Source organism: Drosophila erecta, unplaced genomic scaffold, assembly GCF_003286155.1.
Source record: "Drosophila erecta strain 14021-0224.00,06,07 unplaced genomic scaffold, DereRS2 tig00000021-arrow-pilon, whole genome shotgun sequence".
In the NCBI taxonomy this organism is placed as follows: Eukaryota; Metazoa; Arthropoda; class Insecta; order Diptera; family Drosophilidae; genus Drosophila; species Drosophila erecta.
Genome location: NW_020825198.1, coordinates 2586118 through 2607335, shown reverse-complemented (window position 1 = coordinate 2607335; position 21218 = coordinate 2586118). Strand labels below are relative to the sequence as shown.

General features: G+C 44.7%; 2 protein-coding genes and 1 long non-coding RNA gene across 12 annotated transcripts in view; 2 read left to right on the top strand and 1 right to left on the bottom strand.

Annotated features, from left to right (window-relative positions):
* LOC6546240 overlaps window positions 1-10356 on the top strand; it is a 49580-nt gene extending 39224 nt beyond the window's left edge. Inside the window, exons 5-16 of one of the 5 annotated variants that reach the window (XM_015157995.2) lie at window positions 4246-4266; window positions 4369-4873; window positions 4940-5369; window positions 5435-5787; window positions 5849-6048; window positions 6108-6285; window positions 6654-6707; window positions 6822-7422; window positions 8033-8843; window positions 9059-9195; window positions 9693-9919; window positions 9985-10356. In XM_015157995.2, the coding sequence (XP_015013481.2) occupies window positions 4246-4266; window positions 4369-4873; window positions 4940-5369; window positions 5435-5787; window positions 5849-6048; window positions 6108-6285; window positions 6654-6707; window positions 6822-7422; window positions 8033-8843; window positions 9059-9195; window positions 9693-9919; window positions 9985-10251 (3784 nt within the window). In that variant the 3' untranslated portion in view covers window positions 10252-10356. Of the gene's footprint in view, window positions 1-4245; window positions 4267-4368; window positions 4874-4939; window positions 5370-5434; window positions 5788-5848; window positions 6049-6107; window positions 6286-6422; window positions 6432-6653; window positions 6708-6821; window positions 7423-8032; window positions 8844-9058; window positions 9196-9650; window positions 9920-9984 lie in introns of all 5 variants that reach the window. The other 4 variants (XM_015157996.2, XM_026977817.1, XM_015157991.2 and 1 more) reach the window with 4 other exon arrangements.
* Window positions 109-1521, bottom strand: LOC113563947. Its single transcript, XR_003407719.1, has 3 exons — window positions 1217-1521; window positions 313-902; window positions 109-203 (listed from the first exon to the last, which is right to left on the bottom strand). It is a non-coding gene; the product is annotated as an uncharacterized LOC113563947 (long non-coding RNA).
* A 4471-nt stretch (window positions 10357-14827) lies between the features above and the next one.
* On the top strand, window positions 14828-19090 carry LOC6546500 (purine nucleoside phosphorylase). Of its 6 annotated transcripts, XM_015158000.2 has the most exons (5): window positions 14828-15372; window positions 15775-15903; window positions 17327-17398; window positions 17999-18770; window positions 18838-19090. In XM_015158000.2, exons 1-5 carry the CDS (start codon window positions 15248-15250, stop codon window positions 18922-18924), a joined length of 1185 nt encoding a protein of 394 aa, XP_015013486.1. In that variant the 5' UTR covers window positions 14828-15247; the 3' UTR covers window positions 18925-19090. The 6 variants fall into 6 exon arrangements, with proteins under 6 accessions (XP_015013486.1, XP_015013488.1, XP_001971286.1 ...); XM_015158002.2 differs by lacking the exon at window positions 17327-17398 and having other exon boundaries at window positions 14829-15372; XM_001971250.3 differs by lacking the exon at window positions 15775-15903 and having other exon boundaries at window positions 14831-15372.
* The last annotated feature ends 2128 nt before the right edge of the window (window positions 19091-21218 follow it).

Here is a 21218-nt window from a genome sequence, read left to right as displayed (position 1 = left end):
ACGTTGATTGCCTGCAAGTGGGAATGCATTCACTTTGCTCGGGCAAAGTTTCTGCAAAAGTTTGCATTTTAGTAGCAAGTTATGGAATTTTGTATCCTTTGAGTGGGCGGGCGAGTTGTGCCCAAATTATATTTAAAACTGTTTTTATATTCATATTTGTGTATGCAGAGCACTTAAGTTGTTGGCATCTGGCACACCGCGCCCTGCTATAGAAAAAAGGGGGAAAAATGTAGGCAGGTAACTTTCGCTTCGAGCTGATTAAAGGAAGCAACGTTTTTCATTTTCCCGTAGATCCTTCGAGCGTTTAATTACCTCAATTTCCTGCACAATCTACCGATGAATGGGCAAATGCAAAACGTTGTTGCTGGCTGCTGGAACAGTTTATCGCATTGTTGCCACTCGAATCGAATGGGTTTGCAATTGAACGTTGCTCATACGCCATGTTGATACTGTTGACATTGTTGTTTCCATTTTCTTGTTCATATGCGGGCCAACACACAGCCGCCCACACTCGTCCTGGAATATAATTGTTGCCAAGTTGTCATTTTCAACATTGTCGTCGTGCTCGCTGCTCCTCCTCCGCTGCTCCTCCTGCCACTGCTGCTCCTCCCACTCCAGCTCCTCCCTGGTGTCCTTTGTCGTCCTGTTATCATCCTGCGTTTGTGATTTTTCTTGCTGCATACTTTGGTGCGCACGCAGTAAATATTGTTCCCGTCTGATTGTTGTTTCTGTGCCGGAGTTCTGTAGCTGCTGTGGAATTTGTGCTCTTCCGTACGTGTTCGCCATGATAAAATGGGGTTTTTCAATTTTCATAGTTTCCCTGGCGAATGTGATTCGCTTTGGCCCGCCTCTGTGCATTCAAATTGATATTGTGTGTGATTGAGAGCTAAACGGGTTAACCTCTGATGTGTTGGCCCAATTTATGCAGATAAATCCGAAACGATAATGGCACCAAACAATTGAAAAGTCAACCGTAGAGCTTTTTCCTTTGCATGTGCGCAATAACGTTATTTTTTCTCTCTCTAAAGTATTCGATTATATTCGTAAGTCTTAACAGCTTGTTTGCTATTGTGATGACATATTTCATAGCCACTATGATACGACTTAAAGAGCAGCCAATTTGATAACCACACCCATTACAAACACCAGCCAATTTGGGATATATATCTCCCCTTGAGCACGCACATCGTCGCATTATATCCTCGTCATAGTTCACCTTGACTTGGTTTTTGCCGAGTGCGGGTTCAGCCAGGCCAACAACTTACTCTGTGTTCCCCTCTCCACTCCCTTCGCTCCGCCAAAGACAAGTGACTTTGAAAAGTGCTGGCAAACTGGACGAATGCAGGATGGAGTCTAGTCCACCGCCTGACAATGCGAGCCAACTGCTATTAATAAACGAAAATGCTCGCTGTAAAACTCACGAATGACTAAACATAAATTCTGTTAAATTTATCACAACAATGGAGGGCTAACCCAGTCAGACACATGACGTCATTGTGGGCCAGGGCCACAGCCGGGAGCAGCACATGGAAAACTCACTCGGAGAGCGAGAGCGTTTCCACAGCGTTTTCCACAGGGAAAGCCCGCTCTTGAGTGAGTTTAAGCCGCTCGCAGTTTGTGGGGCAAGGCTTTTGCATTGCGGCTTCCCGCTGGCCGTTCCTATTTGAATTAATTATAAATGTTTGAGGAAACAATGAGCAGACTGACCTTGTTTGTGGCTCTCTGTGCAAACGCCTTTTAATGGCGCTTTCCATATGTCTGTTGCTTTTTCCTAATCAACTTGTGCTCCAATAAATAGGAAAGGAAAAGTGTTGGAGCGCACACTCTGCCCTTCTGCGTTTTTCCGGCTTTTCCGCCTTTTCCGTCTTTTTCGCCTTTGTTTGCTCGGCACAAACGGAGAATTCCAAGCGTCGCATAATTGCATTTGTCTTTCGCATTTTATTTTCGCCGCAAGTACCATGGGCAAACGGAGTGGTTTTGTGGCTAACTCATTCGTACCAAAACTGAATAATAGTGTATCATCAAAATCGAAGCAAGAATGCTGGGCAAACGTAAACAAATATTACAATTTTCATATTATTTTATTATAACGCGTTCGTTCGGACAGTGGAATATTTGGAATGCATCCATACAACATTAAAAGTCCTTAAAATTCCCACACTTTTCCGCTCGTAATTATTTTCCCGCTGCCGCCGACGATGAAACTTTGTCATCGTTGTTTCGCTCGTCGCACGCGGCGTATGCGTAATATTTCGTTATGCATGCAACTGCGTTCGCTTTAGGCAACCTGCAGAGGTAGAGGTGTGGTTGAGAAAGGAATCGGTTTGTCCCACATTCCCCAGCAATTAAAACCGGCAGCGTGTTATTTTTATTTTAATTAAAAAGCCATAACTTTATGCTAATTCTTTTTCGTTTTGCCTGGCTGAAGGGGATCATTTGGGAAGGGCGGGCGGTGGCTTACCTCGAACTAAATCCATCCACCTCCACTGGCCAACTCCTCCCGTAAGCCGCTTAGTTAGCCGCTGGAATAAGTTTGCAGTTTTGTGTTTGGGCCATTTCAATTGTTTTTGTTGATTGTGAGTTTTGTTCAAGTGGTCACGAAATAGAGGGAAATATACAGATTTTGTTTGCAAATCGCTGGCTAATTGTTTTATAGCATTTTATTGGATTGCATTGGGGTATCGAATCATCGGAATTGTTTTTCAATGGACCCAGCGAAACCACCGTCAACTGTTGGCAATATCGTTGAATTTTAGGCCATTTGCAATATGTTTTTGGAAGCCAAGCTAATTACAGTTTGCTGGGCTGCGTGTGAAAATGCCAATTGCAATGGCAGCTATATAAATGCACTACAACTTTGCTGGAAAACTCATTTAAATGCATGGTGCTATCTGTGTGGTGTGTGGCAGCACCTGGGGGGAAAATGGAAAAGTGGAAAAGCGGGAAAGTACCCACTTTGGGCCTTTGCTCCGCTGTTTGTTGTTGCCTCACTGTCTGCCACTTGGCTCTCATTATCAACAACATAATCAACCACTTGCAACTACTAAGGCTCTGTGTTTCTCTGTGTTAGTTTCAATGATTAGCCGTGTTCTGAATGCACGGAAGAAAACTCTTTTCAAGCTTGCAGGAATAGATTTTATTTTTATAGATTTATATCTGTATCGTCAGCTAAACACTTTCTTATATGTATACTTTACAACTCCTTTATTGAATGTATCATGTATTCCTCTGAACAAAAACGAATGAGGAGATTATTATTTCCACTTTAATTTCTCCCTGTGTGCGGGCTCGTCCTCGTTGTCGCTGGCAATTGTTGGCAGTAATTAACAAACACTGCGATGGGTAGATATCCACCTTACACGTGACGTCACGCACAAGTGAGAGTGACAAACACTTAAACGTTAAATGCACCCAGCTAACTGAACTGAACTGAGCTGAGCTGACAACTGTCTGCCTGTTCCACCTGTGCTACCAGTTTTCCTCACTTCAGGTGCCATTGCGTGTGCAACACGGCGTATGCGACATAACTTTTCACCCGATTTTCCACCCAACTCGCCTGGGGCTACGTGCTCGTGTAAGCGTGCATGTTTAATTTGGCATTGCGTACTTTGCGGCGCTGACTGCATTTTTTCTCAGTCCTCAAGTTGACTATGTTATTACGTGCAATTAAAGGGCTTGTGGGTATTAATTTAAGGTGAAATGACAGGGAATTACCGGCTAAGAACTGAACAAAAATCGATGGACCCATCCATGCAATAGACGGTGCTCAAGAATTCGCGCACTATGTTACCAAGCTGTTAGCCGTCTGTTGAACTTGCTACTAAGCTTTAGCTTGCTCACATCAAATTGAAAGCAATTTGAGGTGACAAATTGGTATCGGATGCGGAGAATGGAAGTGGTAGCCCTACTGGGAACCCATCCGCTGATGGTGTGAATTAAAAGTGCATTACATTTTAATTGCACACACTTGTCGACCGTTGTGTTCTCCACTTAATTACTGTTATTATATGCACTTTAATTTTATTTACATGCTCGTTGCGTTCGCAACGTTTATAAATCTTTAAGCGCCGCACGTAATAGTATGCATTTATTTGTATTATTTAAAATGATTTCCATGTTTCCATAAATATTTCATAATTTTGCATTTCTCACTTTGTTTACTTTCATTTATTTATCGTAAATTGCCTGTTATTGTTGTGCTTGTGTCCTGTTCTGTATCCTGTATCCTGTGTCCTGTCTGCGTAGCATTTTGGAAAACAAAATCAGGTTGGTCCTGTTTCCTGTATACTCGTCGCCTTAAATTCATCTTGATCTCCAGAGGAACGTTGCTAAATCTCTTGGTTTTTGTCTTGCTCTGATCCCAAACAGACAACAGTCGCTGCTGTCGGACGAACAGGCCAAGGAAGTCGAGCAAATACTCAACGCCGCCCCCAGCGTGGGCGTGGCAGTTGCTACCGTTGTTGCCACAGCAACATCGCCGACCAGCATCAAGAATCTCATCGAGGATTTGCCCGGGCAAGCGGCAGTTGCTGCCAGCGCTGCCAACGGGGAGCAGGACATTCAAATCGCAGCTGTCCCAGCGATTGTCGAGGAGGACGAGGACGAGGAGGAGGAGGAGTTCCAGGAGGACGACGAGCAGGACCACGCCAGGGCCGATTTCGATGCCAACGGCGGTGACGCTGACGGCGATTCCGATGACGTTGAAGCCGTGGACATTGTGGGCTATGGCCATGCCTCCACAGCTCTGAATGCCACCTTCGTCAAGGCCGACAGCACAGAGACAGAGACCACCACCACCACTCCCTCGACGGCCACCACAGCCACCACTCGCCACGACGACGACGAGCCCGAGTGGTTAAGGGATGTCCTAGAGGTAGCTCGTAGCTCTTATTTGAGGAATGCTCTAGAAATGTATAATATCACAATTGTCTCCTTCTAGGCACCCAAGCGCAGCCTAGAGAATTTGCTTATCACCTCCGCCACTTCGTCCAGAGCACTAGGTCAGCGTGAAGAGCTGGAAAACGGCTACGATCTGCAAGAGAAACATTCCGATCTGAATCAAACGTATGTGACTGGTGGGGAATCGCTGCACGAGTCGATAGTTTCGGTGGAGTCCACGCAATCGGACGCCACACTCAATCAGACCACGACCATCGACGACAGCATCATCTCCAGCAAGCACAATTCCACCTACTCCCTGGCAGATGCCGAACAGGCCACCAACTCTACGGTTCTGAGCACTGGGGTTACCGAACTCGACGACAGTCAGTACTACATCCCAGAATATCCGCCAGTAAGGAGCAAGGAGGTTCTCGTAGAGGCAGGAGTCCACTACTTCGAAGATGGCAACTTCTGGATGGAAGTGCCTGGTGAGTTCTGCATTCCTGTCTGTGAAGCCTTCAATTACTCATTACGATTTTCTAAAATCGAATAGGTCTCTTAGACTTTGACGACGACGACTGCTCTTATCCGCCCATCACTGTACGCAAGAATCCCAAGGTTCGCTTCAGTTCCGGACCCATCCACGTCTACTCAACTTTCTCCGTAAACGACTACGATCGCCGGAATGAAGATGTTGATCCGGTGGCCGCTTCGGCGGAATACGAGCTCGAAAAGCGCGTGGAGAAGATGCACGTCTTCCCCGTGGAATTGATGAAGGGTCCTGAGGGTCTGGGTCTCAGTATAATTGGCATGGGCGTTGGCGCCGATGCAGGCTTGGAGAAACTAGGAATCTTTGTGAAAACCATTACCGATAACGGGGCAGCAGCCAGAGACGGCCGCATTCAGGTGGGCGTTGGTCTAACCATTAACTTTGTACAGAAGTAACCGATTTTCTATGCATCCCCAGGTCAACGATCAGATTATAGAGGTGGACGGCAAGAGTCTCGTGGGCGTTACACAGGCATATGCAGCATCAGTTCTGCGCAATACTTCCGGTCTAGTCAAATTCCAAATCGGACGCGAGCGCGATCCTGAAAACTCTGAGGTAGCCCAGCTCATACGACTGAGTTTGCAGGCAGATCGCGAGAAAGAAGAGCGCTTGAAGCGGTTAGTTAGTTAGGGATATGGCTGGTCCACAAATATTAATTGAACTAAAGTTATTTCAGCCAACAAGAGGAGTACCTGCGCCGCACCCTCGACTACTCCGAGGACTCCACTCAGCCGGTTTCGGCCAATTCGAGTGTCTGCGAGGGACCCTCGAGTCCCGTCCAAGTGGAACATCCGATGGAGGTGGAGGCCACCCATTCGCAGGAGGTAGAGTCGCTGAAGCGGCTGCTACAGGAGGTAAGGATTCTACGGCGTTCTAGGACCGCCAATCCCGGAAAGGATGTCTCTTACAGCCGTGCTTAACTTGTGTGTTTGTGTGTTCTCTTCTCTCTCCTTTTGCTGAATTTCAAAATTGTGTGGATATTGAAATGCAGCACAAAGCGGTAATTGGATTTGAAAATACCATTGGAAACAAAATTTTAGATACTCAAAAAATTGTAGAGCACATTTTTAAAACACTTTGATAACTATTTTGTTTTCTTACGTTGACTTTCTTGTTGAGAAGTTTAAGGTTCTGAGAATGAGTTAATCCTTTGTATTTAGTTATTAATAGCGTCTAATAGCATTTATAATTTTTCACTTATTATTTGCTTTTATTTTCCCAGAGCGAAATGGGTTGTCTGGTTAAAGAGGAGATTATTCAAAATCTTAAACGAAAGGTTTGTTTTCTGTTATTTTAGTTATTATTTTCTCAACATCATCTCATCCATCAGTTGCACAACCATTTAAGATAGAAAAGTATGGCATACTAATAAATTTTCACCCATTCCCAGCTGGTCAAGCTCGAGACGACGGGAAATGAGAACGAGCTGCTTAGCGAGCGACTCCGGCAAAGCGAACGGGAGCTGGGCAACATCCGGAAGGAGGCGGCCAACCTGCAGAACATGCTGCAGCAGTCGCAGGGTCAGTACATGGCGCTGGACAAGAAGTACAACAAGGCCAAGCGGCTGGTCAGGGAGTACCAGCAGCGGGAGCTGGACATGTGCCATCGCGAGGAGTTCTACCAGCAGCTGCTCCAGGAGAAGGACACCGAGTACAATGCGCTGGTGAAGAAGCTGAAGGATCGGGTGATCAATCTGGAGCACGAGCTGCAGGAGACGCAGCGCAAGGCTGGCTTCCCTGTGGGCCTGCCCTACGACAGTGCCACTCTGAAGCTGACCCCCCAGATGATGCGTAAGACTCCGCCAAAACCGCTCTTCCACAAGCTCGAGACGGAACTGTCGGATACGGAGATATCTGATCTCTCACCCGACGGCGATGGCGTGAAGACGGCCACTGTGGAGCGTAAGGTTCCGGTCAAGGACGAACTGGATGCGGCAGTGCCGCAGCACGAGCTGCTGGATAACTCGGTTAACAAGACCAAAATCGATCTGGGTGAGTCGTCAGCATTAGGCAATTTCTTACCCAAGCACCTTTTACTCATTAACTACAAGAATGTCATGGTTTTTAACGAATATTTATATGCTTTGAATATCACAAATGCACTGTCGCTAGGGATATTCTGTTTTAGCTTTTAAACCAAATGAGTTTCGTTATTTCACGGTGTTTGTTCAATACTCAAATTTAGAACCATGATAATCCTGTTTTAAGTGAGCGTTCCGTTCTTTGTGCTTTGAGCTTTGAGCTGCACCTGGCCTAAAGATTGGACCACAGCTCCTCCTCTGCATTTCCCTTTGCTGCTTTCTTCTGTTGTGCTCCGTCATTGTCATTCTGTGCTAATTGTTATTCTCTTTCTTTCCATTTCTCTCGATTTTATTTGATCTCTGTGTGCCGTCTGTTCACGTTCTCGTTCTCGTTCTTTATATCGTTGTTCATGTTTGCATTACGTTCTTTGCTCGTTGTGTTCTTGTGACTGCCACGCCTACACGCTGCGCCCTCATTTTGCCCAACTTCAACAAATTCGAAAAACCAAAATCAATTCAAAAAACACCAAAATCAAACCAAATTCGCACCCTGCCAATTGAAATCGGTTTTTAAACAAAAGCCTCCCGTGGTGGTTTAGCCAACCGCCAGTTGCCCTCAGCAAATGGAAACAGTAGCACATCGAACGGAGCCGCCGGCGATCTTGGCCAGCTTTCGAATGGGAATCTCCTCAAGCGCAGCCGAAGCAACAGTCGCAGCTCGGATTGCACGCTGGATGACACGGATGAGGAGGAGGAGCGAGAGGGATCGGCGTTGAACCTGGCAGGGCCTCCTGTCACCCATGAAACCATCAGCCTCTCCAATGGCAACTCGCATCTGCTGGCCAACGTGAATAACCTGCTGCAGCACCATCCGCCAGCAATGGCCAGTGTGGTCGCCACTCCCTCGAATGGCCACCTGGGCACCACCACGCCCATTCTGTTGAACTCCACCTCGTCCGCCTCGTCCAGTTCGTCCAACCAGTCGACGGCACGTGAGGCCCAGATCAATCAGCTGTATGCCCAGGTGCACAAGGATCCCAGCAAGCAGCAACATCAGCAGCAGCAGCAACAGCAGCAGGCTCAGGCCGTGACCACCAGTATTCCTAGCATTTTCAAGAACGCTTTGGGTTCACCGGCGGACAACGGACTCAACGACTTCCATCGCGGCAGCATGACCACCTTTGGAACGGGTCCAGCCACCAGCAGCAATCGTGATCTCAACAGCTCGTACGACTCCATCCTGGGCTCCAACGATAAGCTGGCGGAGAACGATCCCGCTGAGAGTTGGATGTATCCAAGCAGAAGGCGAGTGGCACCAAATGGCAGCAAAGTCCCACTGCCAGGATCCAGCTTTACTGATCAACTCAACCAGGCGCTGTCCGATCGAGAGAGGTGGGTTATAGCTCCATAGAGCGGTGGGACAAGGAGTAACATGCTCTCGAATGTGATTTCATTGGAAGCGGATACTATTAGTTATTTTTTTGATCAATTTAGTTTTTCTTGCAAATGAAACATGTTCAAAAACAGTTAAAAGCTGAGGGGAACACTAGAAATTGGAATTAATAATAAATTATGCCCTCTGTTATTCGGTTGCTCGACCTTTGCAGGCGACTCGGCGATGGATCCTCGCGACATTCCAGCGACGATTACACGGAGATTAACAAGAGCCAGAGCGCCGCGGCCATCAACTGCAAGACGCTGATCAACGAGATCCGCCAGGCGGTGAATGAAGCACAGCCCAAAGGTGAACTATGACCAACCAACCAACCAACCAACCAACTAGACCAGCACAATCCTCCGATTCTCTCTAGCCAGACCGTAGACTAACCCGTAGATCGATCCCACCCCCAAAAGAACAAAAGACGTATCATGATCATCATCGCATTTCATACAGATCTGTACATATGTTTACTGTTCCAAAGACTTAACTAATCCAACACCGTTATTTCGTTATAACCATTTTTAATATGCGAAGGTTTTGAGAGTTCATTGCAGCTGTTATCCGTTTACATTACTCGCATTTCCCCATATGTATATCTCTATAAATATCTATGAATGTCTAAACTAACCCATTCAACCGATACCATGTGCTCTGCGTCGCAATGCCAAGGCATCCTGTGCGATCTTACTAACTCTGACTTCTCTATCTCTCCGCTTCTTTCTCCCTCGACTAACCCACAAACCGCAATCGTTCCAAAGTTAAACAAGTCGTTCCACAATCACTCTCCCCGCCCGGCACAGTGCCCTGGCAGCAGCAGCACCACCAGCAAATCCAGCAGCAGCCGTCCGCCCACACCACCGGTCCACCGTCGCCCACCAGCATGTCCTCGGGCTGCTCCTCGCCCGGATACTCCCCCAGCCGCACCCTGGACCTGTCCGGCTCCAGTTCTAGTTTCTCCGATCGCAAGGCGATGGCAGCTGGCTATACCTACAAGGGTGGCCCCGTTCACGAATGGACCAAGGATCAGGTACGTGCCAGGATACTGCACAGCTATGCTATATCCTCTTTAATGACTCCTCACCACTACACCAGGTGGGTCACTGGCTGATGGGCATCGAGCTGGAGCGCTACATCCCTGTCTTCAAGGAGAACAACGTGGAGGGCGGCGCTCTACTTACCCTGGACTCTAAGGACTTCAAAACCTTGGGTGTCTGTGGCGACGACAAGCATCGGCTGAAGAAGCGTCTAAAGGACCTGAAGGCCAACATCGAGAAGGAGCGCAAGGACATGGAGAGGGAGAGAAGGGAGCGCGAGAAGGCCATACGCAAGGCCGAGAAGAAGGCGGCCAAAAAGAAGTAGTTGAATTCTAGTTGATAAGCATCAAAGTAGCCAAAAACCAAAAGCATACGCAGTATATATTGTAGTCTATATACATGCATACACAACACACACAAGGAAAAACACGCGCGTATATATAAACATATATCTATTCGGTTATATATTTATATGCATGTAATGATAATATAATTTATTTGTACAACATACATCTATTATACATACGTACTACATTTTAACCTATCGAACCTAATGGCAACTAGACGTAATTATTCTAAAAGAAAGCGAGGAAAGCAGCTAGTAGCAGGTCAGGGTCAGGAGTGGTAGTGTAGCAGTAGATCTCGGTTAGAAATGACCCCGAATCCGAATCCCACACACAAACCGGGCCCAATATCCAACCGATGGCACGCAGACTTCCCCGACTAAAAATCGAACTCACAACCAAAAGAAGAAGCTAAGTAACTAACAAGAAGGCGTTGGACTGACTGATTTTATGATTAATTTAAAAACAAACAAAGGAATTCATTTTTAAAGCCAACCAAAACCAAAATGAACCATTTGAATTGGAGTTGCAAACAAAAGCATAGAATACTTAAGGAATTCGCTGAACAGACTTGAACGGTGTAACAGCTGCTTCAAATAAAGTAAAAGTAAAGGAATATAAGGATAATATTGTAATAACGTTTAAGTTAATGCAAGGCAGCACCCAAGGGCGTGTCTCGTTTTTCTAATTATTAATCTGTGTAATTTAATGACTAGCGCATATTCAATAATATTCAATTCTAGATATACATATATGTGTGTGCAACGGTAATTTGTCAAGACATCTATGGAACGTACTGTACTATCCCCTAAAAATTAATGCTAAAGTATTGTACTGTATGCTATGCCTGAAAGTCATTTAAGTACTTAAGTAGAGAAGCTAGTGGAAGTGTGTTTTCTGTTACCAAGCGGGCTGCCAAGAAAGTTACTAACTGAGATGTAGCCTCAGCAGCCAAATCAATGCAAAATGTCCACCCAAATTGTTTAGCAGCCAAAAAAACAAAAAAAAAAAGGAAGCCAGCTTCAAGAGCGATTTCTATTCGTTAGCAAGTATGTCTGTGTGAATGGGCGTGATTGTAGCTTTAGTTTCAACTTACATTTTGTATAAATATTTATGGAACCTTTAGTATTTGTATTTCATATTCTTAGTTGTTTGTATTTACTTCGTGTACTTGTGTTGTGTACGTAGTTTTATTTACCTTATAATTTCGAAATGTTGCAATAAAACCGCATACATATGCCGGTGTATGTATAACAAACCAAGGCTCCTGCACTTATCAGATACTTATCAGATGCTATCTGGTTAAAACCTTTCACTCTCCATGAATGTCACACTGCCCATCGCGGTCGAGGGCCACAACAATTCAACCGACTTTGATTTATCGAGGAAAAACCAAATTTAGCAACTAGTCCTTGGTTGATTACCAATTAGCATATAATACTTATCAACATACGTATATACGAATACTCTCTTCTCTCTATCACTCTGTCTCTATTTGACTTTAAGACCCCGGCCGCGGCCACAAGGAGACTCCATCCCAACCGAATGGAGGATCCCGTGGACCCGGCGGCCGGCAGCGCATAATCACCGCATGTGTCTCACTCGTCTCGTCGCAAGTCCTTAATATAGCTTTTGAAAAGCTCGCCTCTAAACAGTGCCACCAATGAAAACAAAAGAAAATCAACCGTTATTACTTACGAAAAAATGATAAAAACACCTTTTAAAACGAATAAGTAATCAGTAAATTCAGAGGCGGCACGCCTGCGATGTTGAACGCAAACTTCCGCTTTATTTTTGGGCATCCGGCTCCTCGAAAAACCGGATTCTCATCGCAAGCGTGCCGTGTTCCAAGATAATTGTTATTTTTTTGAAAATGTACCTCGGTTAAAGTTTATTTTTGGGTAATTGTTTGTAAGCGTTTTTTACACCGTATTAAACACCACCAAAAAACAAAAAAAAAACAAAATGAAAAAAAAAAAACGAACAATCAAAAACCAGTTTAAAATTCGTAAAATTAATCATACAAGTAATTTAGCTGTTGCCCCGAAATTCTCAAAGAGTAGGGGCCAGTCGCATAACATAAAAAAAACGAAATGTTTGAGCCTACGGAACACATTCGTGCCTTTTTCATTGCGAAAAACCGTCCCAGAACCAGAATAACCGAACAGAGGATACGAAAACCATCTATTCGGGTCTCTAGTGGACACTGTCAACTTCCGAACTCGTAGAGCCCGATATCCTCTGTCACGAATACGTCGAAACATTTAAATCCCGCAAATGCCTTAAATCAAGAAAATTATATTACCCATTAGATATCCAACATTACTCAGTTCGCTTGTAGGTTTTGAAGCATTTTCGAAATACTTATTTTAGTTCTCCGTTTGCAAACAAAGTTGGCTGGATTTTGTGGCCTCGACACGTAGAGGTGTGCATTTATCTGGAGGTTTCCACAAACCATTTCTCCCTTTGAAATATTCCGAAAACGCTGTTTATTTTATTTCGTTTTCCCAACTGAATGTACTTCGTATTTGATTTGGTCCTTTTTCGTTTTGTCTTATCAGTTTGGTCTTACTATTGATTAATTCAAATCTAGTTTTTGTCGACTTTGTGTATTTTTTGAGTGTTCCTTTTGGTATTTGCAATAAAATTAAGGCGGTCCAAAGAGAAATTTAAAACTCAGGCCAATTCTACAAAATAAGCTATTCGTCGATTGGTCAGCTTGCGTCAATCTCTGTTGCCATTTTATTGTTACTTTCACGCATATAAATTCGAGATTAGATTCCCTTCCCTCAAATTATAAAAACAGAATTGGCCAGCGCAAAAAGTATTGCGAAGGTTTATAGAAGAAACACTACACTTAGCAATTAATGCGACTAGCCAATTATTATTGATGACAGCACTGCAATTAGCTAAACAAGTAAATTGAAAATGAAAAAATCGCAAACCAAATCTTACAAATCATGGAAAATAATAAATCTTAAAATCAGTGCTAATAAATATACTCTGAAATAAACCTAAATATGAAATGAATTTCTTGTTTACTCGCCTGACAATCTCTTATCTGGAATCCTGTTTTAAAAACAACATCTTTATGGGTTTGTTGTACTTCACAAGCCGGGAAAATGGGAAATTCAGTCGCAAATCGAACATTGGAAGACACAAACATACTTCTTGGGACGCGGCCACCAACAGATACATAATTCGGAGCCTGAGTCTCGAATCTTCCACGGAAACATGAATGGAACATTTTTAAGCATTCGTGGGGTTTTTTCTTATCATCTGGGAATTTTCCACTCACTTTGGTTGTCTGCATCTTGCGCAGAGGTTAGTTTTAGTGGTCTTCTCTAGCCAATGTTTCGATTTTCGTCTTTAAATTTTTATCTGACCTGTTCAGGTGCCTTTAAAATGATTATTCAGAGTATTCAAACCTCGGCTTCGATTCCAGTGAAATATAGTTCACACGCAATCGTGTTTTGATTTTATTGCTGCCAATGTTTGATTAGTGAAATTGAATGATACTTTTACCAGCAGGGACCTTAGCAACATATATTTCTGTACTATTTTCAGACTCAGATTCAAATTGATTATTAGCTGAAAACAGCAAGTCGCCTATAGACATTGTGATAGCATTTTCCTTGATTAACTTAGCTGTATTTTTTTAACTGTCTGGGAATTTGAATAGTATGCCCAGTATTTGCATCTGATACAGATTGCAGTTTTGCGTAATGCTATTCAAGTTGTTTACCGGAATAATACTATGCAATTGCGGCTAAGCACACGACAAATATGTGCCCCCCATGAAGTGATAAGCTCTTTTATGTTGCATCCTTATCAGTGTTGATTATATTTTCTCACTCTTCACAGCGTATTGCTACAGGCTTATTGTTTTGCTAAAGAGCTCATTATTGGGTAAGTAGTTACGGGTGTGACTAAGATCTGCTTGTACAATCTCTCTTATCGCGGTGATGAGTAGGTTGCTGGGTGATTCAAAAGCCATCCCTATTACAACAGACCAAATCGTGTTGATCCCAAGGTGTCTGATGACCTGGTAAAACTTTCCGACTAGCCGACTGATAAGCCCTGTCATAGGTTACTGTACGAATTATAGAAAAAATCTCGGCAAGTGGCATGTTTTTGAAAATTATTTAAAAATAGATTCACTGATTATTTGTTTGGCGAATACTTCAAAGAAGTCGTTAGAGGCCTTGGATTCGCATCGGTTAGTTCACTTTCTCAAAGAGTCACACGCCCATATCAGAAGTTCATAAAAACCTTATCTAGAACAGTTTGCGGAATCGTTTATGGTCTTTTCTTACCTTTCGTATCGAATGTGTAGCTGAAAGAGTTGTTTTCCTGCTCCGCCACACATTTTCTTTCAAATATTTAAATTCGCTCAATTCAATTAGTTAGGAGCAACGATTCCGGCAGAATACGCGCTAAACGATTTTAAATTGAATGCTGAACAACCAGCGCCAACAGAGGCTCGGCAGTTCGTCGCTCTGCATCCCCGAGATTCCGATTCAGAATCCGAGTACGAGTCCGAGTCCGAATCGGAATCAGAATCTTTTCCTGAAGCAGTGCGACGGCAACTTCGTCGGAGCACCAGTTTATAATCCCTCGTCCAGCAGTCGGCAGCGTTCACTTTGCAATCAGCGCTCGAGCAGGCAACATAGGCAACGAAAGTGCACATAGTACCACATAGTCGCACTCGTATACCATATCATCGAGTTCTGGACGCGGCCATAATATATAATTTGTGAAACGTAACGAGACTACAAAAGGAATTCCAGTTCCACATTTCTGAATTAGTTTTGATTCGCGAAATAGAAAACGTGCACAGGCGATTTTATCATAACTTAAAGCGCGAAAGTCGCATTTGCATAACCAGAAGAAGCGCGTCCGAGTCGATTATATAATTGCAGTGTATTTCGCTTGAGCAGCAGCATCTCCCACCCCAACTCCAACTCCAGCTGCACAATGACGGGTTACAAGGTGGCCAATGGCAATGGACACAGCAATGGCAACACCAACGGCACAAATGGATCCAATGGACACAGCAATGGACACAAGTTGGCGGACTACACAGCGCAGGAGAATCCCACGTAAGTGGGGCTAGCTGGTTCAAACGGACCTAAAAAGGGGGTATTATATCGGAGGCCCTCACGCCAGCTGCTCGTTAACTACAATTGAAACTTTAATTGAAACTTCCAATAGTGCTTGGCTTCAATGCTTCACGGCCGCGCCTTAACCCCACTCTGCCACCTGTCCTTCTGCACGCCTGCCCTCTTTCCTTTTAGCCCAAAGCTTTCGTGACCCGCTTTCAAGGGGCCGAATCGATACGGCCTTGGCTATCCAGTAGGCCCGGCCAGTAGCTTCATTCGATGCCTGTATCAGTCATCTAGGAAACTCGCTCGGGCCTACAGGAAACCAAGTTCAGACACAGACCCCTCCAAAATTCGCTGCCTAGTGCGTAGTTCGGGCTAAGACTTCCCACCAACCCACAAAATGTGCTCCCGCGACTGCTGCTCCGGACCAGGTGGCTCCCACCGAGGCAACGCCTGCACGGACAAGAAGGGCGCCAAGTCCGGCAGTCTGGCTGGCGAGAAGATCATACCCACGCCACAGAGCCTGCTGTAAGTTGCTTTTGGAGCCCACCAAGCCTTAGCTGTCAGTCTGATTGAATCGTTCGATATCGCAAAACTATATCCCTCGGCCCGAAATGTGTAACACCAATTGCTGCTCGAATCCCAAGGGCAAGGCTGGCACTAAAACCGCCATCCACAGTGAAGATCGCTCAGATATCATACCAACTCCAGATAGTCAGCTGTAAGTCCAAACTTTGTTTGCTTCGGGCCACCTAAATCAAACGGAAAAAATTCAAGTGACAGAGCTGGACCCTGTTCTTGATCTTTCCGCCGCTATCAAGAATTGAGCTCGACTTAAATCTCTTGAATTTGAATTAAGACATTCCAGTATTCCAGGCTTATCAATTTCCGTCACTCGACGCTGGCTACTCATTAAAGTCCCATTCGAAGAATGTCTAATCTGCATATGATTATATGGAGTGGTTTTGCCTAGGCTCAGGAAATATCTTTTAATTAACTTTTTTCCCTTATTAATTATACAGTTAATATTTTTTGGAGCACGATTTTAGCACCTGGACGCTTGTTTTAATTATTTACGTTTTCGCTGTGTACCAAAAATTTTGCTGATAAAAAGCCAAGATTGCCACATGCTTATGTAAGTGTTTAATGGCCAAATGAACTGGCAAATCGGCTGCCGCTGATTGGCTGCGCAAAACGGGTGTGTTCCCTGATCTTGACATAGGCCTTCACTTCCTAATCTGTTCTCAGATACGGGCAATTGGCCAATGGTTCGATAAAGAACGCAACTAAAACATGTTGTCGCATTGATTAATCTCGAAACTTGTTTCCATTCCGTTGGAATCACAATGCTGAATATTGATGAAGAGGCGAAAACGCCGCGTCGCGTGTTCAGATCGAATTTCCATAAATGTCTGGCTATTGAAAGACCAATTTATTAAGGAATTGTGGCTTCAGTTCCCAATTAGTGTAAGTTATGCGTGATTATATGTTCCCATCTTAATGACGCACTTTATGTTTACTGTTTTGAGGCCAGCTTTTGTTTTTCCCATGTAATACTGATAATACACGGCATCATCATCCACAGCTTATCAATTAATTTGAACTGATCCGAAAACAAACACGTGGGGGGTCGCGAGTTCACTTTTGGTAACAACATCTTAACATAACTCGACTTGCAGTTCAAGTTCGAGCAATTTAACCGAGAACCAGCTGAATTCTTTATGGCTCTAATAGCACTTAATTGCCGTTTTCGAGTCACTCGATAATAGCAAGCGAAGCAATTAGTCATAGCAATGTTACCAAGAAGTTGCCGATTGCCAAGAAAAACACCATAAATGATAGGGAGGTCCTTATCTATGTGTGCCTTGTTGACCTTATTTTCAGCTTCATATCCGTTCATTGTTTTACCTTTGCCAGCCTACTCAGCAACAATTCTTTTCCCCAATTGCAGCGGAAACGGGAAAATCAACTGCGAGCTTACGCACGAAGAGCTAAGAGCCCTTCGGGTTCTCAACGAAGACACGTTTGTAGACCAATTCTTCTGAGTTCTGTTTCTCTGTGTTCAACCGTCATTTACTTTATTATTAAATACCTGTTCCCACAATACTGTGATTGGCATAAGAATTTCCACGAAGAGACTTTCAGCTCTTCAATGTTATTCTCGTCCCAAATTCGATTTCTGTTAATGTCCTTTTTAAGATCCATATAAACATTATTATGTAATTCGATAATGAATTCATGTGTCCATGATCTCTCTCTGAGTTCTCACTGTTCCAAGAATTTGTGTTTTTTCTTATCATATCATCGAACTGATCGTACATAAATGAATTATTTGTTTTGATAAAACTGTGATTGGTACCTGAATCTAATTGTATTCCTGTGTGGAACTTCATCAATTGGTAAATGTATCTTTATTTGTTCCCTCTGGGAATTCCATTTCTTCATTTCACTGTTTACTACCGTGGCGAGTAGATGAAAAGAATCTCTTGCCTATTTACATGTACCCAGCCATACTTATTGCGTTCACTCGTAACTTTTGTCCACTTTTATTAGTTGAAAGATCATACAGCAGTACTAAAACCAACTAGATGTAAAACTAATTCCCCTTTCTGGGTTTCGACAGGTATCCCTATGAGGTAATCGAGGAGATCGCCGACTTCATTACCAAGGGCTCCGGAATGCGCCCCAGAATCGGCATCATTTGCGGCTCTGGACTCGGCTCATTGGCCGACATGATCCAGGACCCGAAGATCTTTGAGTACGAGAAGATCCCCAACTTTCCGGTATCCACAGTTGAGGGCCATGCCGGACGACTGGTGGTCGGCACCCTCGAGGGCGCCACTGTGATGGCGATGCAGGGCCGGTTCCACTTCTACGAGGGCTATCCGCTGGCCAAGTGCTCGATGCCAGTGCGCGTGATGAAGCTGTGCGGCGTGGAGTACCTGTTCGCCACCAATGCGGCCGGTGGCATCAATCCACGGTTCGCGGTGGGCGACATCATGCTGATGCATGACCATGTCAACATGCTGGGCTTCGCTGGCAACTCTCCGCTCCAGGGACCCAATGACCCACGCTTCGGACCCCGCTTTCCCGCCCTGGTGAACTCCTACAACAAGGACCTAATCAACAAGGCCATCGAGATCGGCAAGGCGATGGGCATCGAGTCCAACATCCACGTCGGCGTCTACTCCTGCCTGGGCGGTCCCAACTACGAGACCATCGCCGAGCTGAAGGCTCTGCGCATGATGGGCGTGGATGCGGTGGGCATGTCCACCGTTCATGAGGTCATCACTGCCCGGCACTGCGACATGAAGGTGTTCGCCTTCAGCCTCATCACGAATAAGTGCGCCACCGAGTACAGCGATAAGAAGGACGAAGAGGCCAACCATGAGGAGGTAGGTTCCTAGCGTCTTGCTAGTGAATTAAATCAAGCCACTAACTTTAATGCTTATCACCATCTAGGTTATGGCTGTGGCCAAGAACAGGCAAAAGGCCTGCTGCGAACTGGTCTCCCGACTTATCCGGGAGATCCACATGGCATCCCCATAGGTAGCGAAGCGAGGAAGTAGCGTTGGATTCTAAATTTAACCATAGTTAATTCTCTAGGCTCGCATCTAAGACTCACATGACCCGGATTGTCCAAAATCTTACAGTATAAGCTTAGGGAATAGTTTAACTAAATTATGTAAAATAAACTAGCAATATCGCAAATTTAGTTGTTTTCGTCATATGTTTCTGGGCTACTAGGAGGAACTTGGCAACCTGGCAAATTGGGGGATTTTCCGTTTTGAGGTATCAGGCGCTTAGAAATCGCAGCAGATGGCTGATAAAACTTTTAAAAAGGTTTAGGATTGCATTGCACACTTGCATACTTCATTGCATGTGATTGAATGACCAGGCGAACAGAAATTCTAGAAAGCGGCCAACGATTATGTTGCTCCCAGCAGCAGCCTACTAAGGATTATGTTCGCCTGGTGTCCAAATCTCGAAATTGGCCACAAAGTGCTAGTTTGTGGTCAAATTGGTTGGCAAAACGGGAGATTTTAGGTTTCGAAGTACTAGGCGAACAGAAATCGCCAGAAGGTGGATAGGAAAACTTTTAAAAATGTTCACTACTTCATTGCATACTTTTGGGCTGTGATCTGTTATACCAAGAAAATAATAATTGCATACTTATAGGCTGTATGGAAAATGGACAACTGCACGCTCAGAATGACCGAAATACCAGGCGAACAGAAACTGCAGAAAGTGGCCAACGATTATGTCGCTCCCAGCAGCAGCCTACTAAGGATTATGTTCGCCTGGTGTCCAAATCTCGAAATTGGCCACAAAGTGCTAGTTTGTGATCAAATTGGTTGGCAAAACGGGAGATTTTAGGTTTCGAGGTACCAGGCGAACAGAAATCGCCAACAGGTGGATGAAAACTATTTTACAAAGTCTATGGTTTCATTGCATACTTTTGGGCTGGCATCAGTTTATACTAAGAAGCAAAATGTTGCATACTTTTAGCTGCATAGAACAATAGAAGAAAAAACAGGTGATCAGAAATTCCAGAGTTTCCTCGCAGCTTTCGAAGAGCAGCACGCACCTGATCATCGCTCGCGGTTATTAATATTTTCGCCACTAATCACCAGAGACAAGTCCACAATTAGTGGCACAATTAGTGCTTAGTGACATCTTGAGTCACTATCAGTGATAGTAACGTGCCAGTGCAGTGATCTTAAAACTATCAAATTTAATTAAATTGTGCTCCGCTGTCCAACGGCCACGTGCCGGCAAGCTTAACACAACATCCGTTGGAAAGCTTAACAAACATCTGTGAGGAGCTTACCATTTGGTTCCAGCAGCAGATAAGTTCTGGCCTATGTATCAGATAGAAGCTTTTAGTTTCTATTCTGCCCCAAGATCAATTGATATTATTGCATACTCTTAGGCGTGCGATGAAACCCGGACAATTTGACAAGCCGCAGTCAACGACTACTAGTGCTACTAATAAGAACAAGGCAGTTCTAGGAGAGGAACTTAGAAATGCCGTCAACGCGCCCTCAGATAATGATACTCTACAAGTATCCGATTTTGCCGCCACAGCAGCTTCATTGGCATCTGCTTTTTCGAGCGTCAATGGGTCCACATCAGGAACCGCCTCGCGCTACCAAAGCCCTGCTTCAGGTGAAGCCTCGCAGCGCTTTCAAACAATAAAGCGCAAGTCATGCGCCTCCCCAAAGACTGATGGGAAAAAAGCTAACCTCGGCAAGAACGGTGATAACGTTCCCATACCTCAATCGAACTATAGTGGCAGCTCAAACCGTTTCGAATTGCTAGCGCTTCACCCAGATGACATGGAAGTTGAGAACGCCAACGACGTGCTATGTGAGAGGCCTAGTACAAGTCATCAAGCTGCCATTGCTGCGGCGAAGCGGGCCGCTAACTCTCCTGGCACCTCAGGTTCTCCCAACAAGACGCAGCCCAAACCACCGCCCATAGTGATGGAAGGTATTGAAAACGTCTCTCTGCTCATGCAAGAACTCAGGAAAATAATTGACATAAATAAAGTTGAAGCTAGGGCTTCACTTGGCGGTATGATGAGACTCTATGCAAATGACGCTACCACTTTTCGTAGCATTGTCAGTTGGCTTGAGCAGGAAAAATATGAATTCCATTGCTACCAACTGAAGGAAGATAGGCCGTTTAAAGTCTGCATTAAAGGCTTACACCACAGCACGCTTCATAGCCAGATTAAGGAGGATCTGGAAAAATTCGGACACAAGGTGCTTGACGTCCATCTGCCCCAGAGGCGCAGTGAGCCAGGCACCCCTGTAGCCAAGCCGGTAAATATGTTCTTC